The sequence below is a fragment of the Agelaius phoeniceus genome, chromosome 5, assembly GCF_051311805.1.
Source record: "Agelaius phoeniceus isolate bAgePho1 chromosome 5, bAgePho1.hap1, whole genome shotgun sequence".
NCBI classification, from domain to species: Eukaryota; Metazoa; Chordata; class Aves; order Passeriformes; family Icteridae; genus Agelaius; species Agelaius phoeniceus.
In genome coordinates, this window is record NC_135269.1 from 8,819,024 (window position 1) to 8,840,692 (window position 21,669).

At 40.7% G+C, this 21,669-nt stretch overlaps 1 protein-coding gene across 1 annotated transcript in view; it reads right to left on the reverse strand.

Annotated features, from left to right (window-relative positions):
* LOC129119948 (potassium voltage-gated channel subfamily KQT member 1-like) overlaps window positions 1–21,669 on the reverse strand; it is a 409,925-nt gene that overhangs the window by 378,439 nt on the left and 9,817 nt on the right. The window contains exons 2-4 of the mRNA XM_054632193.2: window positions 16,671–16,761; window positions 3,980–4,106; window positions 721–799 (exon numbers count right to left, since the gene is read on the reverse strand). Coding sequence (XP_054488168.2) covers window positions 721–799; window positions 3,980–4,106; window positions 16,671–16,761 — 297 coding nt within the window. The remainder of the gene's footprint in view (window positions 1–720; window positions 800–3,979; window positions 4,107–16,670; window positions 16,762–21,669) is intronic.

Genomic DNA, 21,669 nt, shown 5'->3' on the forward strand with positions numbered 1-21,669 from the left:
GGTAAGAATTACCTTAAAAACCATTCTGTACACATAGTTCTCCCCAGTGTTTGCATACACATCTGGACAGTTTAGACAGTACTGGACATTCCCACTTCCCAGTTATTCCACTGCACTGGGAAGCAGAGGTTTGTGACAAAATACGCAGCACATCTTGGAAGTCAGGTTAGGAGTAGGAAGTACACCTACTGCTTATCATTCTTCTGTTTACTCACTTCACCTCCCAAAACAAGCCTGCAGTACTTGATGCAAGCTGAACAAACACTGTGTACATCAAATGTTTCTGCTCCATGCACAGTGTGAGTTACTCATGCCAAACAAATCCACCAAAGCATAATTACTCTTTAAACAAAGTAATTACTCATACTCAAAAAGCACCCAGTTAAGCACTGTCTGGATTACTTCTTAAATAAACCCATGATCTGTAATTCTCTGTAACTGTCTCAGAGAGACAGTTGTTTGATGTTTTAAATAGGACACAATGTTTCATTTTTTCCACTTGGCTTCAGCATTCCCACCATTTTTCATTTGCCTTGTTCCTGCACTCGTTTCCCAACCAGTCACCAAGCACAACAGCACCCAGTCCCCCAGTGCTTCAATGGAGCAACTTTCCCTGTGTTAGGAAAATCAGACATGCAGTTAAATTGGGAATTAGGCAAATCAGATACACACCTAACAACCTCTGTGGTAGTGAAGAGCTGCAGTGACAGCAGAACCTACCTTATTGCAGAGGTGGCAAACACCTGCCCATTAGATCCTATGCTCAGAACAATAATTGAGGCCACTACCACAATCAGGTCTGTTAAAAAACAAACAAACAAACAAACAAAAGAAGAAAGAATGCATTATTTTGGTTTTTTGGTTTGGTTTTTTCTTTGTTGTTGTTTTTTTCTTTGTTTTTTTGGGGTTTTTTTTTTTTTTGGTCTCAGCACTGAAAAAAACACAGCAAATACAGACTAAGAAAAGCACTTCAAAAAAATAAATTGTTAGCTGAAATTTGGTGGGCATGTTAAGTCTATGTGATAGTTTCACATCAAAACCCCAGTGGCTACAGTTTCTTCCAGGATGAATTCGGTAACAGACCTTTCAAAGAACCTGATGGATTAGGCTGCTTGCCACAGAAAATGCAAAGGCATTTGTGCACCCTAGAAATGAACCCATATTTTGGCTCAAGGCTTCTGATCCAAGAGGAAATGCAAGGGTTTTCAGGACACAATAATGAAATCCATGAAGTGAAGTGTCATGCATACATACACTCATACACTTGGTTTGAAAGCTATATCAAAGCTGTGAAGCCAAGCTTTCAAACCTAATGGAACTGTCAGAAGAAAGGCTGGCTAAAACAAATCAAAATTGTTAGTTTACTTTGTGATACTGTCTTTATTTGTATGAAAAAATAATTGTTTCCAGAGTTCTTTTTTTGTTTTGTTTTGTTTCCACAACTCTGCAGTTTACACAGTTCCAGCTTTATACAAAGCAAATGATGGACTGAGTTTACAATTGAGACAACATCCCTTATTTTCCCTCATCCCAGTTCAGTGAGCATGTCCATTTCTTTTAATTACCGAACCTTGCTGTAACATTATTCTGAGAAGATTTTTTTTTTTTAAATTTCCTTACAGGCATTTCTGTGGTGAACCTCTTTAGAGCATCTAAATGCTCTCCTTTCAAATTCTAACCGAAAACTAAAGGACAGTGTTATAAACAGGTAGAAAATGGAGGCAGAACAAGGAAAAATGTTGGTAAACCTTCCTTTGCCAGTTTGAAACAGGCAGCACTTTATTCTTCAGAGCACTTAACATTATAGAGCACTTCAAAACTCCAGCCCTGCTGACTTCACTTGCAGCTGACTTCACTTGCAGTGAGGGCTCAGAACCTCTGCAACCCAACTTCAAAGTCTTCCTTTGGACATCCAGAAAATGAGGCCCACTTGTGAAAACTGATTTTAACCAACTTTCCATGGGATGCCTGGGAAAGAGGCAGGATGGGATCCAACCTGAGCAGCAACAACAGTTTCCTTCAGCAAGGTTAAGTTTTTTTTTCCCTCTCCTTTTAAACATTCTCCTGCCTCATTTACAACCATGTAGTTGCTGCAACAAATACTGCAGAAGTTCTATAACCAACAGCATCCTTCACTCTCTGAGTGGAATTAATTTCCAGTATCAGTCTGATTTTTGCTGTAAAACCTGGATTCCTCCTCAAGGGAAAGCACACAGTCAGTTTAAATACTGTACTCCACTAATTGTGCATGTATGAAAGTGAAAATGAAAATGAAAATGAAAATGAAAATGAAAATGAAAATGAAAATGAAAATGAATGAAGAGAGGGATGAGGCTACAGAAAGAGCTTCCATTTGGGATTAATCTTAACTTTTCAATGCCTGACTGCAAACTCTTTTATGCTGTTCCTTTATCATGTATGTGTGTGAACGCATGTTTGTAAACACTGGAATTTAGGGTGGGTCTTCTTCCCATCACATCATAACACAGACCTTTGCCCTTTAGCAAATGATGCATCATGTCTTTACTAAATTGTCAGACATACACATCTCCATCTGAAGACAGAGATGGAGTGAAAGGTGAAAAAGTCTGATGTTTAGAAAAGGAGTTCAACCAAGTAGTGAGAGTAAAAGAGATTTTTTCATTTGCACTTTCTTCTTTTCTGAAAGTATTCTTCCTGCTAGAGATATTTCTTTTTATTTCTTTTTCTCCAAACATGTTCTTCTATTTCTGCTTCTCCTCTGTTTCTAGTTTTCATTCCAGTTTCCAGTGCTTAGATTTCCCTTATTAATCCTAATTTATTGGTCCAAACAGCCTTATTTTACAGCCTAGACCTTCAGCATATCCTGCCCTTTCTCTGACACTTTTCAATACCACATATTTCCAGCCCCTGCTGATTTCCCTTCAATCTCTTTAAATGTTCCTCTCCCATACCTTTGCATCATAATCCACCTCCCATCTTTTTACTGAGCCTGTGTGTCCCAGAACATTCCTTCTGCCTCATCCTGGGATTTTCCATGTTGAACTTGCTAAGAACTAATCCAAATTTTAGCAGGAACAAAATCCCATAAAAGAAATCTCCCTGCTGTCAAAGAAATTTTAGTGGATTTTTTTTTCTAAATTTAAAATAAAGACTTTCATATTAATGAAGAAATAAAACAGATGTTTTACATTCTGTTCTAATCCTTGAATTTTTTTTCCAGTGTTTGTATTTTATTCATTGATTTGAAAGTAATAGGCTGAGTCAGTAGGATTCTATCATTCCCAGCAAAGGTATTTCCCAAGTTTATCTTGTTCTGTCAGTGCAGACATTATTCCAGCTGCATTTGATGTGGAAAAGCAAATCTTGATTTCCAATTTATTATATCCTTAGGGGAATTTCAAAGCTTAAATGAAGCACTGACACTGAGTTCACAACCAGCTATAGCCATTCTTAGCTTTTCTTAACAAAACCCACTGTGTCTTCCCCAGGGGCTCCAATGCAAACATGAATATTTGCTGTGGTAGTACCAAAACACCAGCAGAGAGAACCCCTTGAAATCACAGTTCAGTGAAACTATCACTTTCTCTAATATACCAACCTAAGAAACACTTATTAATTGAGAGGAAAATCAAGAACACATTAGGAGTAAAAACAATTCCTTACGGGCCTCATGGTTACATCACAAAAACAGACCAGCTCCAGAAGAAGATGAAGAATTTGTTTGTACTCAAGCAAGGATTTTGTGTTCAAAATCTTGTCAGTTTCCTGCAATTACCCAAGGTTTAGTCATTTTTTTCACTTTACAGTCCTGCCTTTCTAAGGTTGATGTCTGCCTTAGATATATTTTAAGTGTTCTAGCAACCCAAAAGGAGAGAAATCACAAAGCCGATAAATGCTTGAGGGGTAGACGTAGCTCAGAACTGCAACAAGGCCCCTGCAGAAATGGACATTTTTATTTACAACAAGCAGGAGGGTTGCAAAAGAGTTGAAAACTTACCAATGATGGATATTGGCTTCCTGGCAAACCGGATCCTCCCCTGGAAGCCAACATATTTACTCCTGCAGCCTGCAGACCACAGCCGGACCAGGTACTCAGCACCAAAAAACACCACCAGAACTATTTCCTAACACAGTGAAAAGGGGGAAGAGATCAGAGTTGAGTTTTTTCATTATAAGTACAACTTGCACATCTAATTTATTCCCAGGACTAATACAAATGAGCTTGTTGAGATAGATGATGCAATAAAAATGATTTAGCCTGATCTGTTGACTTTTTGCATGTATATGCCAGGCAGTAAATAAAAGGGAGAGATAATCAGTTCCTGAATGTGATTTGCATGAATAAACAGATGGTTTAAGCTCCATTCCATCAGTATATCATAGGGAAAACCACAACATTATTCTTCTTTTGTTTTGACACTTCCTTCCCCACCTGGGTTGCCCTCCTCTGGACACGCTCTCATGTTCTGATGTCCTTCTTCTATTGAGACACCAAAACTGCCCCCAGGACTCCAGGTGGGGCTGCACCAGTGCAGAGCAGGGGGGGGCAATCCCCTCCCTCCATCCCTGTGCACCCCAGGACACAGGTGACCCCTCTGGCTGCCAGGGCACACTGGTGACCGACATTGAACTTGCATCAAAACCCCCAGATCTCTCTGGGCAGGGCTGCTCTCCAGCCTCTTGTCCCACAGCTTGTAGGTATAACCAGACAGGCTCATCTCAGGGGGACAGTAAAGCTCTTGCTTTTGTGCATTTCCATACAGTTGGTGATTGCCCAGCTCTCTGGTCTATCCAGATCTTTCTGTGAGGCCTCTGTACCCTGGAGGAGCTCACAGCTCTTCCCCAATCCAGTACAGCTGTCAAACTAACTTAATGTGCATTTGATTTCTGAGTCTTGACCACTTAAAAAACATACTGGAGAGCATACTGGCTGCAAAGTTGAGCCCTGGGGTCCCCCCCAGTGACTGAGTGCCAGGCTGGTGTGACCCTGCTTGCTGCAACTCTTTGAGCCAACTGCTCATCCAGGGTACCATGGGCTTGTTGAGCTGTGTGCCTGAGCATTTATCCACAAGGATTCAGTGTCAGGAGCAAAAGTTTTGCTGAAATTAAAAAAAAAAAAAAAAAAAAAAAAAAAAAAAAAAAAAAAAAAACCAAAAAAAAAACCAAAAAAAAAACAACCACATTTTCTGACTCTCCTTAGTCAACTATGGAAAGATTTGAGTTGTTCAAGCAGGACTTTCCCCCATGAACTTGTGCTGGCTGTAACCAATGACTGTGTTGTCTCTTGAGTGTTTTTCAATAACTCCCAAGACAACTTTCTCCATAATTTTACCAGGCACTGCAATGAGACTGACAGGTCTGAAATCACCAGGCACTTCCTTCTTGCCCTTGAAAACAGGGACAATATTTGCTAGCTTTCAGTTTACTAGGACCTCTCCAGACTCTCAAAACCACTGAAAAAAAAAATTGAGTGAGGTCCCACAATGACATCTGCCAGGCCTTTCAGTATCCTGGGATGAATCCCACCAAGCCCCATGATTTATGCACATCCAGCTGTAGCAGCAAGCCTCAAACAAACTCAGGGTGGACTGAGATTTTATCATCCCCCAACAGTCATAGTTTTCCAACAGAACTCCAGACTTCCCAGGGCCCATCATCGTTGAAGGCAGAAGTGAAGAGGACATTATATGTCTACTTTGTCTATGTGGCTATTTTGGGGTGACCAATCTCATGAAGCCATGGCCCAATGCTATTTCTGATTCCCCTTTTGCTATGAACATATTTTTAAAAGCCCCTTTTAATGTCTTTGCCAGTGCTGGCCTGCTTGGACTCCAGCTGAGCTTTGGCTGCACTAATTTTCCCCCTACCTTGGGGACAGAATATCTTCCCATGTCACCCAGCCCCCCTAGAAGATCCCCGCTCAGCCAAGATGGTCTTCTGGCCAGCTTCGCTTGGCTTCCAACCCTTTGGAATTGCCTGTTCCTGTGCTCTTAGGAGATGGCCTTGAGAAGGGGACCAGCACTCAGAGTCCCCAGTAACTCCAAGAGCAGGTTCCCAAGAGACTTTACTAACCAGCCTCTACTGCTCTCCATACATCCAGGATCCAAATTTTGCTGACAGAGTCTCTTCTATCACCAGCTTTTGAAACTGGGCTCCTTCAAGGTCACCATGACCAAGACACAACCACCAGCCATCACTTTGCCCACAGGTCCCTCATAAACAACAAATCTAGGAGGACACCTTTCCTATTTGACCACCTGTGCCAGGAAGTTCTCTTCAACATGCTCAGAAATCTCCTGGACCTGTTTGAGTCCTCTGTGTGATATTCCCAGTTGATATCTGGGAAGATAAAATCACCCATAAGGATTGGTGACAGAGGTGAGCTGTATATCCAACATGTAAATAAATTAATTATCAATATTTTAATACTGCTCTCCCCTCTTCAGCACTGCATTGTGAAGCACTCGTGCATGACCAAGGATGGGTGTACTTTGAAATACTTCTAAAGAAAGCAGATTACTGAAGATCAAAATGTGGGCAGATTCACTGAGATCTTTGTTCCCCCCTTCCTTGTTTTCCTCTCTGTTGCAGTGTGGTAGCACAACACAAGCACAGCTTCTAGGATTTGTTCCAACCCAAACTGTACCCAGTAATTCAGAGTCACCAAACACCTACTGCATGAGTTACAGCTTTGGAAAATGTTTGCATTTTAACTTGAACGTGCTCTCAATCTGCACCTGGGGGATTCTAAAGCACCCCCAACAAGCAAAACACACTTAAATCACAACTTTCACTGAATGACAATACCAACTTGATTTTAAAACTGACATTCTATGGCTCAAGAGAGGCCAAAATATTTCAAAGCTGAAAAAAAATATAAGAAAAAACTCTACACTAATACACAAAAATTCATGTTAATTTTGATTTTTAACAAAGTTAGGTTAACATTTCTGTGTTCACGTCTGCCTCCTTGTTTTGCCTGGAATGAGAACTAAGAAAATATGCACAGTCTTCTCTTTTTTGCATGGCACTTTCAGCCTGAATAAACCAAGGGTTAGTACAAAACTAAGAAAGCTTACAGCCATTTTTGAGGGAGAAGCACAAGAAAATACACAGCAAATTAACTACCCAAGTTTCATTTTTTAGTGTATGTATTATCAAGAGCATCTATAAGTAATTTTAATTTTGTATCCTGTCTACAGTCTAAATAGAAATATTTATTCAAGTATAATAGTCAAATCAAATTGTAAGAACAATCTGCAAAGGAAAAGAATTGCATTTCTGGAATCTTGCAAGATACTCTCTCACTTATTAAATTATCTACATTTTTAGAAGGTTGTTGGTATCATCACTCTAGCATTTTGTTTTTCTCCTTAGGAATCTCTAAGTTCCACTAAAGGAAGCAGAGCACTGTTTATGACAGGGCAAGAATCATTTTCATGGACCTGTATGTTACAATTCCTTGTGGTGAAAAGCTGCATAGAAAGGATCAATCAGAGAAGTGCCAAGGAAGCAAAAACTTCTTAGAATTTCCCTGATTATCTTCTGAGGGCACTTTAAAAAGCTAAATTAAAACTACATCTGGCCTGAGGGTATTTTATTATCAGAACCCATCTTGGTTATATCCAGAAAACCCTGATGAAGTCAACAAGGTTGCACAGTCCATGGAAAGGAAAAATAAATTGTTGACAGAAAGGAGGAAAAAGAGGAAGTTACATCTTCAACAAATTTGACATTAATTACTAATCACAGTTCATTTTGTCCTGGACAGGTGTCCACATTACCAAAACCACAGCCATTAACACATTTGTTGGCAGCCTCAGACAGGCCAAAGACCAAAAAAGCATGGAAACTGGAAAAACATCACAGGTCTGCAGGTGGTCCCTCAAAAAAACAAGGAAGATTGTGACATTTACACTCTTGTTGTGTGTACTCCTAATGCAAGATAGGAGCAATCCATTTCCAGAGTTGCCAAGGCTGATCAATCTTCACCTCACTAAATTCACCTTCAAAAGAATGCCCTAACCTCCCTCCTTTTCCTCTTCTACACATAAACACTTTTCAGAGCCTTAAATTTATTGCCTCACATTTACCTTCTGGTAAAAGGAAAAAAAACAAACCCAGCAATTTTCTGTAAAGTCAGAAAAAAGTATTAATTCTCACTATAATGGTAACAAATGATGGTGAGAACTTGTGGACAAAATATGAACCAGAACAAAATCAGCAGGAACAATCTGCAAATGAAATTTACATCCGTGTGTCAGTTTGAGATCGTTCTCCAGCCTTCTGCAATTTTCCAGAACCCTTGCTTTCAAAATGGGATTACACTCGCAAGCAATCCACAAACCCTTTTGATTTTGGCTCTCAGCAGTGTTTTTCCCCTTCTCCTGGAAGTGGTCAAGGAAGAAATGCATGATGAAGGATTCTGAGCAGATTTAATAGACCTGGAAAGCAGCTTGGCATCAACAGAAAGCCAGAGATGAACTCCTCTAATGAAACCGAAACCAAAAATAATGAGTAGGAACAAACCATTATTCATAAAAATGAGATCCATATCATAGTTGATTCTTCACACTCACATGTCACAGTCTCTTCCTGTTTTGATCGTGGCAACTCAAATTGCCACAGGAATACCAAAAAATGAATTTAATTACAGATTTTAAACTAGGTCTGTGCTATCTAACACCTCTGCTAAAGTCAGTAGTAGAATTCCATTACTCCCTCTTGTCTGGGGAAAAGACTTAATGCACATAAGGACTAGAATAGTGCTTGCCCTTAAATTAATTTCATCTTTGAAATTTTTTTTTACTTTTCTGAAGTCTATCCACAACATAAATCTTCCATCCCTCCACCAAATTGATAATAAAATAATACATGGTCGTGTTTATGCTATTTTTAGTATAATTTCATTCTATTAATTTAATGAAAAATATGCAAAAATAAGCTTAAAGGGAAATATTTATACAAATAACTTCCCCCTGTATCTAATTCAATCAATCAAATAAAAAACCCTTGTGGAAAAGCCATCAACTTTTTATCCAAGAATGTCATTGATGACCAAATTAAAAAATGCCTGCATTAACACAGAAACCCAACACTTTTACACAGGCATGTGTGTGTGTGTGTGTGTAAATTAAATATATAGCCTGGAATTTATAATTTATCCCAGTTTGGTTATGGATAACTGCACTGGGGAAGCAGGAGAGGGAAGTTCGCTGGAGTGATTAAAGTGCACACATAAAAAAGAAGGGTATTTTCTCAGCTGCAGCTGTGTTTTAGGTGGAGAGCACACACAAGGCTCTCTTCACTTTTTTTATTGGAATATTTAGGTGCTGGGGTAAAAGGAGGAAGTGGGATGGCTAAATGAATAGTGTGTTCTCACGGAGATTCAATCAAGGAATGGCAGCTCCAGACAATGAAGCCTCAGAAAGAGGCATAAAGGTTTAATAGTCCAAATGTTTGCACACGTGTACTTATGTCCCAAATTTAATCTGATAACCTGTCTTCAAGGTTTGCCAGTCCTTACAGTTGAAAATGTCCATTTAGTGACCTGTTCAGTTTAACAGCTACTCAAATGCCATGAAAACCTACTGATACTGAGAATGTTTCTTTTCTACCATCATGCTGGCTTTTGCAAAGATGAGAGATGTCCTATGTGAAAATAGAATACCCAATATACAGAAGAAAAAACGCCAAATGCTGCTAAGTGTCCTATAGTACCATTAACTTTCTCACACTTCCAACTTTTAGGTGAAACCAATGCACTCAAAGGCTGTTGTTTGGATACAAGTGGATTTAACTTTTCATTAAAACTACACTTCCATGCACACCTGACAAATATGCTGAATTTGCTGACTTCCTACCAGGACTATGCTTGTTTTTCATTTCATTTTATTGCTGTTTGCTGTTTCCTGCATGGAATGAAGCTGTACACTCCTGAGGGAAGCACAAGGTGCTCCCCCCGTGACAGCCACATTCAAGTGAGATGGGTGAGTTACAGAGGAAGAGTTATTTTTTCATTCTAATTAAGCAGGTAACAATTTTTCTCCAAAGAAAATCAGCTATTTTTGACAAGAACTCTTTACTCAATTGCTTCATTCTGAAAGATACCACTAAGGTACATAATCATATAGAGAATTATTAAGATTCAGTAAGTTAGTGCCCAAAATTCTAATTTCTCTGTAGATCCACAGAAACCTTCCAGCTCCCCCAAGCACATCCCTGAAGGGACCACCTCTGGTAGGTGGTGAAGGGTTTAGCTTTGCTCCTGGAGTGGAATCAATCCAATGTGAAGATGCACTTCAGAATTTTAAATCATTACTTCCATGTTTTTTAACCTTTTGATTTGGGAGGGTGTCAGTATTTTGAGGAGGGGAACTGAAAAAATCCTGCATGCGTCTCTCCACCTTCCCCTCACTCCCAAGAAATGTTTCCCAGGTCACTTGGCCTCATCCTAAAACCCCTTTGCACGGAGAACTCCACTGAGCTCCAGTGAGTCAAACTTGACTAAGGGAATTACGAGTTGGCTCTTTGTTAATTGGCTTTGTTAATCAGCCTTACTTACTGCAGATGGATTTCTATTTCAGACATTTGAAAAGCACACAGCAATCATTGAGTGTGTTCTGTGGTGCATTAGGCACAAGGTAATATAACCCACAGGAATAACTGAATTATAATTCACACTGAGAAGCTTGAGAGTTGCATTTGATTCCAGAAAAACAATGGCAACTCAGCAAGATCACTCAGCAGACAACTTGAGCTTATACAATGTGTTGAAAGACTTGTGGACTCAGTTTTTTTTTTCCTAATATGTTTTATGTATGAAAAATATTCCATCTCTATTTTAATAATGCTTTGTACTGTTATAATATAATATTCCCAATTTATTTTTTCATCTTCCAACAAGAAGCTCAGAAAGAAACAGGGATTTTTCTTCCATGCTTTCTCTCTCAGAAGTTTACAGGAGTAAAAGAATACAGGAAATGCTTATGAGCCATAAGTTTCTTTTTATTCATGTGTATTCTGCACTCAAGGGTCTGGCTCTACCACAGTATACAGAAATTAATGTATTTTCTCCTGAGGCAGTCTGGCTGTCAGTGCCTTTATGGGACTGGACACCTCATGAACACCTGCTGTCACCCAGGGAATGTACACTGCACAAAGACCACAAAATGCCATGAATTATTATGGGATACCCTGTAAGAAGTCCATTATCAGATGTAAGAAACAGTGAGGTGGGGCCAGCAGGAAGAGCACCTGTGAACTACATGTATTGCACTGTCCAATGGTCACCTTATCAAACACACCTGGGGAAGGCCCTAAGTGTTCAAGCAATATGGCAAAGACCACATTTAGAATTATAAACTGGCACAGAGGAAATAGGTAAAAATGCCACCTTTTTTACTTTCTAATGCTGACTGCTTTGATGGGATGGATAAAACAACCTCAAACCTATTAGAATACATTCACCATAAATCACAGAGACTACTCAATTAAGCTTCTTGCAGGCTTGTTTCTCCTCTGCTACAGCCTGGAGCTGACCCAACAGCTACACAGCTTAGATGGGAAATGGGGCAAAACCAGAGACAAACAAAAAGCAACAGAAGAGCTCCTGCACTGCAGACAGGAAGTCCTCAGTGGAGGAAGAGAAAGAGAAAAGAGAAAAAGCCTCCCTGATGTCCAGTTCAGAACCACAGCAGTTTAACAGTGACATGCCTTAGGTGGCTTAAGTTAATTATCATTTGGCACTCTGAAGTTTGAGTACTTTGGGCAGCCTTGCTCATATTTAGAGCAGGAAGATGTGTGTGTTCATGGCATGTGATGCAGAAGGAAATCATATAAACCCAAACCTGAGCAGTGACTTTGGCACAGCCACGAAACAACAAGGACCCATCTGCAGCCAAAAATCTTCCACAAGATCCTCCTCCTAAACACAGCCACAAGGTGAGTTTCTGGCCTGAAAAAACTTGGGCACCAGCTGGTGTGAGAACCTCTGATTTCACATCTCAGCCTTTGCTCCAACAGAATCTGCAAGCATGGGAGTGCTAATCCACACTAAATGCAGTCACTACATGAGAATCTCCAGCAACCAAGAGGGCAGTAAGGACTGACAATAGAGGCAACAAGTGAGGACTCTGAAAAGAGAGTCTCTGAGGGAATTGTGTACCCTCTGGGGCAGTGAACTACAGGTGTTCATGTGTTTGGGAGAGATGCCAGTGCTTTTTCCAGCAAAGAAAGGAAATTCTTCTGTATATTGGGTCTTCCATTTTTCCTTTTCCAGAGGAAAGCAGATGCATAAAGTCTGTCTCCAAAAGGGAGGTACCACAGGGCCTGGACTCATCAGTTGAATCAAGATGATTTATAGCAAAACCAGTCTATTTTCTCCAAGTTAAGAATACACTCAGTATTCTTAAATTTAAAAAGTAATTGACATCAAAATACTAAATCAGACAAAACTTTTCCCTTACTCCTGTAACACTATCATTATACAAATTGTATGTTTATTGTGCTGTTACAGTGTGTAAAAACATCATATGTATGATGAAAATAATATTTTTTTGTTGTTTTTAGACTGGCACAGTTAGTGCAAGTTGTCCCACAAGCTAAGAAGCTCTCTTTTTGCAAGGTCTTTTGCAATTAAATAAAAATAAAAATCGGTCTTTTAGAAACTACCATGGTGACCTCTCCTGGTAGAAAAATATATGACCTCTAACCATGAAAACAGATTAAGCCTCAAAGGAGGTACACCTGGCCCATTTTATAGTTTATTTTTTCATTCCATATCCTGAAAGATCTAGATGCCATTTACAAACCAAAACTGACACACAAACTACTAGATCATCAAGAAAACATTACAGCCTCTTGCTGGAGAGGCAAAAGCCTGATCAAGAGGCCTTGGCAATTTTTAGAAACACTTTTTCAACAGAAAAATCATAGAATCAGATAAAATTATAACTGTATTATTAGAGAATTACAACTTGAGACAAAATGGGAGGATAAAATGCTACCTAAACCTGGGTAAACTGGGAAGGTAACTCAGGATCATCTTGAGTGTTGCAAATACTTTATTCACAACTCTGCCTTGTTCCACTGCACTTGTTTCCCCACACACTGCACAAGAACTTTTTAATGCATCATCTCCTAAGTACTGCTGGATAGACCAGTGAGAAATCTTCCTCTGGTGCAGATACAGGACCAAGCAAGGCTGGAAAAGCTACAGATTCATTTTCATGCCACACTACAGGCACAATCTGAACAAAAACCAATGCTGCATGCATTTAGGCTTTGTACATTGTTCAATAGCATGCACACTGCCATTGTGATCCATTTTTAACAGTATTGGAAACTCCAGGCTTCTCTCTGCAAGTATAAAAGATTCAGAAAGAGCTGTGTTCTTCATTACCCATTTTACTGGTGTTTACCAATACAAACCATTGTGCCAATGCCACTGTCACTTCCCTCAAATGCTGGCTACTAAATACTCAGCAGAGGGAAAAAAACCCAATCAGGAATTAACAAATCTTATACAACGTGTATACATGAAAGAATTAAATTAGAGTATGTCAGAGCTGGGAAGAACTCTCCCAAGAGTGACAGGGAACACACAAAATATTTGGTAGCATGAGAACAAAAACATCCTTCAAACAACAACATTTCAAGTTCAAGACAAGCAATTTCACCAATCCTACTATTGTAGAAGTAAACTGATTTTACCAGTGAGGATCAGATGGAAATTTGTCTTCTGTTGTCTTCTGTTTGTAAGTACAAATAACAGACATTTCCTTTGAACCCAAGCAAGAGCATCAAATAAAACAACCATGGCAGAGGGGAGGCTCAGCATCAGCCTGTACCTGAACCTGTGGCTATGCAATCTTTGCAGTCATCTCAAAGACAAGAGATTGGCCTTCACACTGGGCTAAAAGTCACATCCTTTCCTCCAGAATTCACTTGAATTGTTAGAGACTTGAGAACATATGCATAGGAAATGGGAGGAGAGTAAACATTTGGGGCTTTTTTTACTCTTAGTTCCAGGAACTGCTTCTTCAGTCCCCTTTTTCTATTCTAGCTACAAACACTCTGACATTCCCTCCTTGGTATATTCATAGAGCTTGTCTGAATTGGTTTCACACCTGACAAGAAATTCTCTTGGACCATCCAGATGTCTTGAGAACATGAACATAATGACATCTTTGAAACACCAGGCTCTGGTGTCTTAGGACACATCTAGTGCTACATCTGTTACCAATGTCTCATCTCTACTCCAGTGACTCATATTACCCAAAATTGTACTTGGCACACCATCTCACCCTCCCTATGAAAATACAAAAACATTTCCATGTCTTCAAGTACCAAGTCCTATCCCTCTTGTCAGGCCTTAGCAACTTGCAACAGGACATTTTTGACATTGATCCTTCCCAACTGTTAATCTACCTGCATTTAATGAAAAGCAGTTTTCTCACAAGTGGGGAAATACTACAAACATCACATGCCAGTATTTATTTGCTGCTGAGGGCTATACAAAGAATCACAGGGTCCTTCACTCAGGAGAGAAACAAATCAATTTCACTTTGAACTTGATCCACTAGATGCTTTGGCAGAGACAAGGCAGAATGCACTTGGGGAGATAAAACTCTAGTTTTATGAACAGTCAGCGGTGGTATGAAGTACATCAGTGTAATGATCCTCCCAGGACTAAAGAGAACAGCAATTTCCACACTTCTGTGGGGTGAACACTTTCCTGGCTCAAAAGGAAGAGCCAGCTAGAAATTCCTTCAGGTAAAGGTTGGAAGATGTGCTCCAAGCAGGAGTCCAACCATTTAACTCCTGGCAGCAAGAAGCCTCCCAACTCTATGAAAAAGAACTGATTTAATTAGCTCTAAAAACAATCTTCTGTAATTGAAGTGAATTCATTTCAGACCAAACCAAGTTTTAAGACAAATGCGTTCTAGGCAAGTGACTCTACAGTAGCCAGCAGAACAGCTACCCTGTGTACTGGCCATTTCTAGGAAGGAAACTATGGAAACAGCAGGAGGAAAAACTCCAGAGAGGCATCCCCAGGGTAAGGCTGTGACACAAGGAGGCCAAGAATTGTTCCACTCACTGTGCATGATTCATTTGGCATGATTCATAGCATGGCAGTGCTATGTGGGCACTCTGAGAGCCACACATCTGTCTCCATCTCGTTACTCTCTGTCCAAAAATGTGTCTGATGTGGTGGTATTTACAGGGGTCCCATGATGAGGGAAGAGATGAGAATCTTGACTCCATGTTTCAGAAGGCTGATTTATTATTTTATGATATATATATTATACTAAAACTATGCTAAAAGAATGGAAGAAAGGATTTCATCAGAAGGCTAGCAAGGAATAGAAAGGAATGATAATAAAATCTTGTGACTGACCAGAGAGTCCGAGACAGCTGGACTGTGACTGGCCATTAATTAGAAACAACCACATGAGACCAATCACAGATGCACCTGTTGCATTCCACAGCAGCAGATAACCATTGTTTACATTTTGTTCCTGAGACCTCTCAGCTTCTCAGGAGAAAAGATCCTAAGGAAAGGATTTTTTCATAAAATATGTCTGTGACACCTGGACAGGCATATTCCATCTGCACAGAAACACTCAGCAGAGCCAGGATCACTGCTCCCAGCAGTGCCTGTCCTGACCTGCAGTCACCACATCTCAGGGAGCAGGAGAGGACCACACATGACTGGCAGAACACCGCACTTTGCTTGACAGGGAGTTGTGGCTTAAAGGCCAAGCAACATTTGCTACAGGATTAAATTTAATCAAGACCTCAGAATAACTCCAGAATTTAATGACTCCTCAGTCAACTGCACGCAAAAGCTGCACATGCTAATGTAGCCTAAGCCATAGGAAAACAAAGAAGTAACTGATTTTTATTTTCAAACCAGATGGAAAAGCAAATTCTATCACATTAAAATTCAGCATTTGGCAAAAGGAACCAATAATAAGAATACTGAGATCATCACACACTGAGATCAGAGGATTTGAGTGGCTAAAATACAGATATTGCAAGGAACAGTTTGAAAGTTATTTACTCCATTTTTATCAAGGATGTTTAATCTCCATTTTTCACTCCCTAAAGTGGGGAACACAGAAGGGGAGGACACAGAAGGGGAACACAGGAGGGAGGACATTGTCTAGTGTCCTCATGCAAGTTATTTGTACTTTTGATTCCTACCAAGCAAGCACCAACTTCAAATCCAAATCACTGGTGACAGCAGTGTGATAGGAGCTCTTCCTTCCTGTTCTGTAGAGCAGCAAACCAGACTGACAGAAAAGCCATCACCTGCCTCTGAAAAGCAATGTTCTTGGCCAAATTTTTACCATAAGACTTAGAAAATACACACTTTAAAAATTCATTCCTATAGAAAATCCTGTTTCATGCTGCCTAAGACTGATGAACACCATAAGAGATTTACTTTGGGAAAAGCAAGTTCATAAAAACTGGTAATCTAACAAGTGTCCTCATAGTTCAAGGATCTAGAAAATAAGCATCCCAATTAAACTGTGACCTTTCTTTAATGAAAGCAGGCACTCTTTTAAATGTCCTACTAGCATGCTCTGCATGAGGATTTTTAACAGTTATCTCCCTTGCTCACCAAAAGCAATTCAGGTTTAGCCAAACTGATCAGCCCTTCCCCAAAAAAGTTCACTTACCATCCAGAAAAGTGTTCCAATGGCAAATTCAGAATAATGCTCTATAGTAGACAGTACACTGAATATTAAACAAATCAGCACCAGGAGAAACCTGTAAAAAGAAAACAGTGTTTCATGACTTATCAAGTTGAACTGTAAATCTAGATCTAGGTTTTTCTCTGTCTCATTCACATAACTTTTTTATCACAAATACTTTGTGTTTAATCAGTCTATTATACCTACTTAAATGAGTATCACCATTTTGCTTTCATTCAGCTTTCAGAAACACGGAATAAAAATGACAGGAAGGCTGAACACAGTAAATCAATAGGTAAAGATCAATTATCAAGTATATTTCTCAGGGAAGGTTGTCATAGTGAATGTTTCATGTTTCACTGATTGCTGTACAACTTAACAGAGACACAAACTACACTCAGTGGGTTTTGGTAGCTTTTACATGAAAATTAGAGGTGGAAAAGCTTATCAGGAAGGGGAAAAACTCTTGTACAACCTAGAGACCAGTGACAAGATTAATTCCTTTGGAGTTTATCTACGGTCTTGCCCCAGTGGACACTTTTATCAGTGCTCCAGAAGAAGAGATGAAATGCACCTCAAGCCCACAGCTGACACAAGCCCAGGAGTTTGGTCACTAAGCTTGAGGACAGAGCCCCTGGTTAGTGGTGCCTGCACAGGCTACAGAGCAGACATACAGGAATCTCCTAAAACTTGACAGGAACAAACCTCAATCCTACACAAAGCATGGGGAAGAAGACTAAAACATGTCCCCCTGACCTCCCTTCCCCTAATTCCCAGCTCCTGTGCCTCCCTCCCTCACTCATGCCCAAGCAGCAAAGAGGGGTAGGGAATGCAGGGGGTTGTGGTCAGACTACAACACTTTGTCTCTGCCTCTTTTCCATCCTCCTCCTCCTCCTCCTTCTCCTCACACTGCTCCCCTGCTCATTGTGGGCCCTTCCATGAGCTGCAGTCCTTCAGGATAAACCTTCCCCAGGGGCTGTAGGGAATTTCTGCTCTGGGACCTGCAGCACCTCATCCCCCTTCTCCTGCTTCTCTCACCTCTGTGCTCAGAGGTTGTTTCTCACTCTTGCTTTTCCCTCTCTTCTCACAGCCCATGCTGTGCTTTTGGCCTTTCCCCAGGAGCTTTTCCAACTAAGGCCGGGGGCTCAGCAGTCATGTATCCACACAGATATAAAGGAGCACATGAAACAGAATCCCTGAATCATTTAGCTTGGAAAAGGCCTCAAAAGGCCTCAAACTGAGTCAAAACATCAACCCCACAATCCCAGGTCTGCCACAAATCCCTGAGTGTCCCATCTACACATTTTTCAAATACTTCCAAGGATGGTGATCCCACCACTTCCCTGGGCAGCCTGTTCCACTTATTTACTCACAGATGCACTTCATATGTATATAATCTATATATCTAGAGAGACAAAGTTCTCACAACACAGATACAGGATAGAAAATCTACTGCAAAGAGCTACTTGGATATGGAAAACCCCCAAAACCTGTTGGCCTTGTTACCTCAGAGGGTAGGCTGAGCCAATATTCTTTATGCAGCACATTCAAACCACAGCTAGAACCAGGGAAAATGGGACAATGTTGATATCTATGGAGGCCTTCAGCTTTCCTTTTTCTCTTTTTAGAGTGCCTCAGAGTTTTAGACTGCCTTAGGAACCCCAGGAACACTGGACACTGGAAACAATTCTTTGGTATGTTTGATCTGATCATTCACACACTGCGAGGAAATTGGAAGTATGTGCTAACACAGGCAAGGAGGGACAGTTGTTTCTCAGCTGCCACATAGACAACAGCTGACCTCTTCAAGCCTAAAACTGGATTGAAGTTATAAAAACAAAAGGTCCTACTTCCTTTCATCTGGCTCTGGAAGGACTCTGACCCTATTTAACCACAGGTGGAGATTTGAGAAGATTAGGGCCATCATTAATATACTTTTTTAGATTTCCTAAGTAGTGGTTAGATCTGTACATGTACAATTATCTCTGAATCAAGCTTGCATTTCTTCAATATTTACCTATCCTGATCCACAATATAAGAGAAAAGGGATCCAGATAATACATCTTATTATCATAGAAGGGTAACAACAGCACCTTTAGCTCAGGACACATCTCAGCCATGCTCTCATGGTTTATGAGTTCCACAACCTCCTCTCCTCGTTTTATGCATTGAGATTCTCTTTTTTTTTTTTTTTTTTTTCCCCATTTCGAAATCACACACTAAAACCATTCAAAGGACCCTTTAAATTCATTTAATTTATGGCACTATATCCTCTGGCCAGTGAGTGTCACTCCTTCCCAATGAATAGCAAGGGCAGCTCACATGAGCTGAGTACAAAATCAGTTGCAGGAGGACAAAGTCAAAGACAAGCACAGATTAATGATTTAGTGAGGGCATCAAGAACAACAAAAATCCCAAAAGAACAAAACAAAATGAACCACACAAAACCCCCAATCAACCAACCAAAAAAAACCCAAACCCAAACATTAAAAGAACACCCTAAAATAAAAAGAAAGCCCTGCTGTGGGCAGGCTGTCATCTCCATGGGGACACAGCAACCTACACTGGAAAAAACAGAAGTAGATCTGCCTGTCCTTTACTGGAATTGCTGAGAAACTGCATTTGAGACAGGTGAGGGACAGTTTCTGGTATTCTCAGCCAGAATTAGATAGACTTAAGAAGGTAAAAATAACAGCAGTGTGTCAAGGTAGATACAAAACCAAACACAAGGCCAAAATGGTTCTGGTCCAGGCAGTGATCTCACAGTACATGACCACCCAAGCCAGGCAGCAGTTCATGGATGGACATACCCTTCATGTGAAGGACCTGGGACTGCTTTCCCCTTGGATTTGTGTGTCTGGAGGGGCAGGCAGGACAGGGCTGGAGCCGAGAGCCTTGAGGTGCCATTCAGCACCCCTGGTTTGCACAGCAGCCCCACAGCACAGCCAGGGTTTAGCCATGGCTGGTGATGTTGCTGTGTGCACTTGCAGCAGTTTGTGCTCAGTGCTCACCACAGGCTCTCGGAAAGCAGCCATGGGTGGAGTTTGGTGAGTAAGTGGTATCTGAGGTATGACAAAAGGGCTGCAGACAAGTAGTGGGACCAAGGGTCAAGTCCTCCCTGCACCCCAAGTAAATCCACTCCCAGAGAAACCAACAGTCCTTTTGCACCTTTTCTCTGGCACAGTGGAGCAGCATCTTCTTCCCCCTCTGATATCTCTGAGCCAGCAGTCAGGGCATGCTGCCTTCACAGCTTCCTTTAAATTACTGTCACTGTCACTGGGCCACACACCACAATGCAGGTTAGCTTTGATGAGTCCACACTTAAACAGCTCAATGAACTGCCAGCTGATCTGCAGAATCCAACAAGCTACACCTCTGCCTCTCAGGCAATCAGCAAAGCTCCTCATGGACTGCTCCTAACAGCCTCTGGAATGCTAAACATAGCTCTAACCAATTTAAACACACTGGAGGAAAAAAGCTTGGGTGAGTGCCAAATTTCCTGTAAAGAGCTGGATGCATGGTCCACAAGCAAACCCCCAGCAAGGCTCCTCCCTGAATACCTCTGGGTTTGTCCCAGGGTCTCACTGCAGGTGTTGCTTAGAGGGACAAGCTGTCCCTCAAAGGCAGTGCCCAAGTCTACCAGTGTAAACCCATCAGCAAGTGCCCAACAGATCCTGGGTCTCCCTGAATATTTCTGATTGCATTTCTGGGACACCTATAGGTAAGGCAAGTGGATGGGAGCATGTTTCATATTGCTGGCTTGGGGTGAAGCCATTTAAAGCTTGTCATATGGCAATTTCCCTTTCCCCACCAGCTCCAGCCTGGCTTCCTCATGTTGCCCCTGCTATCCATACTCTCTCCTGCAAAGGACAATCCTCTGTGCTGTAAGGGTGAGAAAACAGGGTGTGATTGTTTATTTGCTTGCAGGGAGTTATTGCATCCACAGAGAAAAATTTCACCCACTGGCAGCGGTTCAGTTCCTAAAGGCAGGAAGTTAACAAGGCAGAGATATAAATCATTACCAACTAGTAGAGCTAGTCTACTCTTTCACATTCTAAAGGAACTGAGGTTCTCCTTTCTAGTACTTTGTTCTCTTTCATTCTTTCTGTGATTCTTGAGGATGTTGAGCCACAACCTGAGCTGTTACTTCTGCAAATACATTTTTCCCTTTTCTGCCACAGAGCTACTAAAAATCGTGAGGTATTTCCTCACAAAACACCTGGCTTTCTTTTCCAACTTTTTTTTCTGAAGATGAAAATTTATTCCTGATCACCTATTTGCAGACTCTTCCTCATTCTCTCTTTGAGCAGAAAAAAAATATTTTACATATCAGAGGAAAGAGAAGCACTTGAGAACTTCCCCTTTGGTTTCAGATTCTCATGTAACACCTTTCACACTTACAGAAGATGAAGTGTCATGCTTTCCCAAGAGACACCTTGTTAATGTAAACGAAATTTTAGTATTTCTTGACTTCTCCTCACTTCCTTAAGCCTCAGGTATACACAAAAATACAACTGCTTTCTCATCAATGCTTTTAGACCATCATCCTTAAATCTGTCCCATTTAATCTGTTAACCAGATTAAAGAGACAATCCTGTTAAAGGCTGCAAATTAGTGCTTCTTTATGTCCTGGTCCTCCTAAACATTGCTTCCTTTTGGAGAGTAGCTGGAGTGACTGGAAACATGTTTCTGTTGCTGTTGTCACCAGGGACAAATTCTGTTTATTGACCATGAGCACACTTCACTGAAGCCTACAAACACTGGGAACTAGGAGGTTAACTTAACAATTGAGAGCAAAATGATGTCAAGCACTTTCTCCAGGGTGAGCCTTTCAAAGGTCATGCTGTAACAAACTTGTTTTCCATGGAAGACAAGCCTAATGGAAGTTCTTAAAGGAGGAGTAGTCATAATTCCTCCTTTTTAAGTTTTGCAGCAAATAATTCCATTTCTAGCAAAAACTGTGCACATGGGGCTTTGTGTTTAT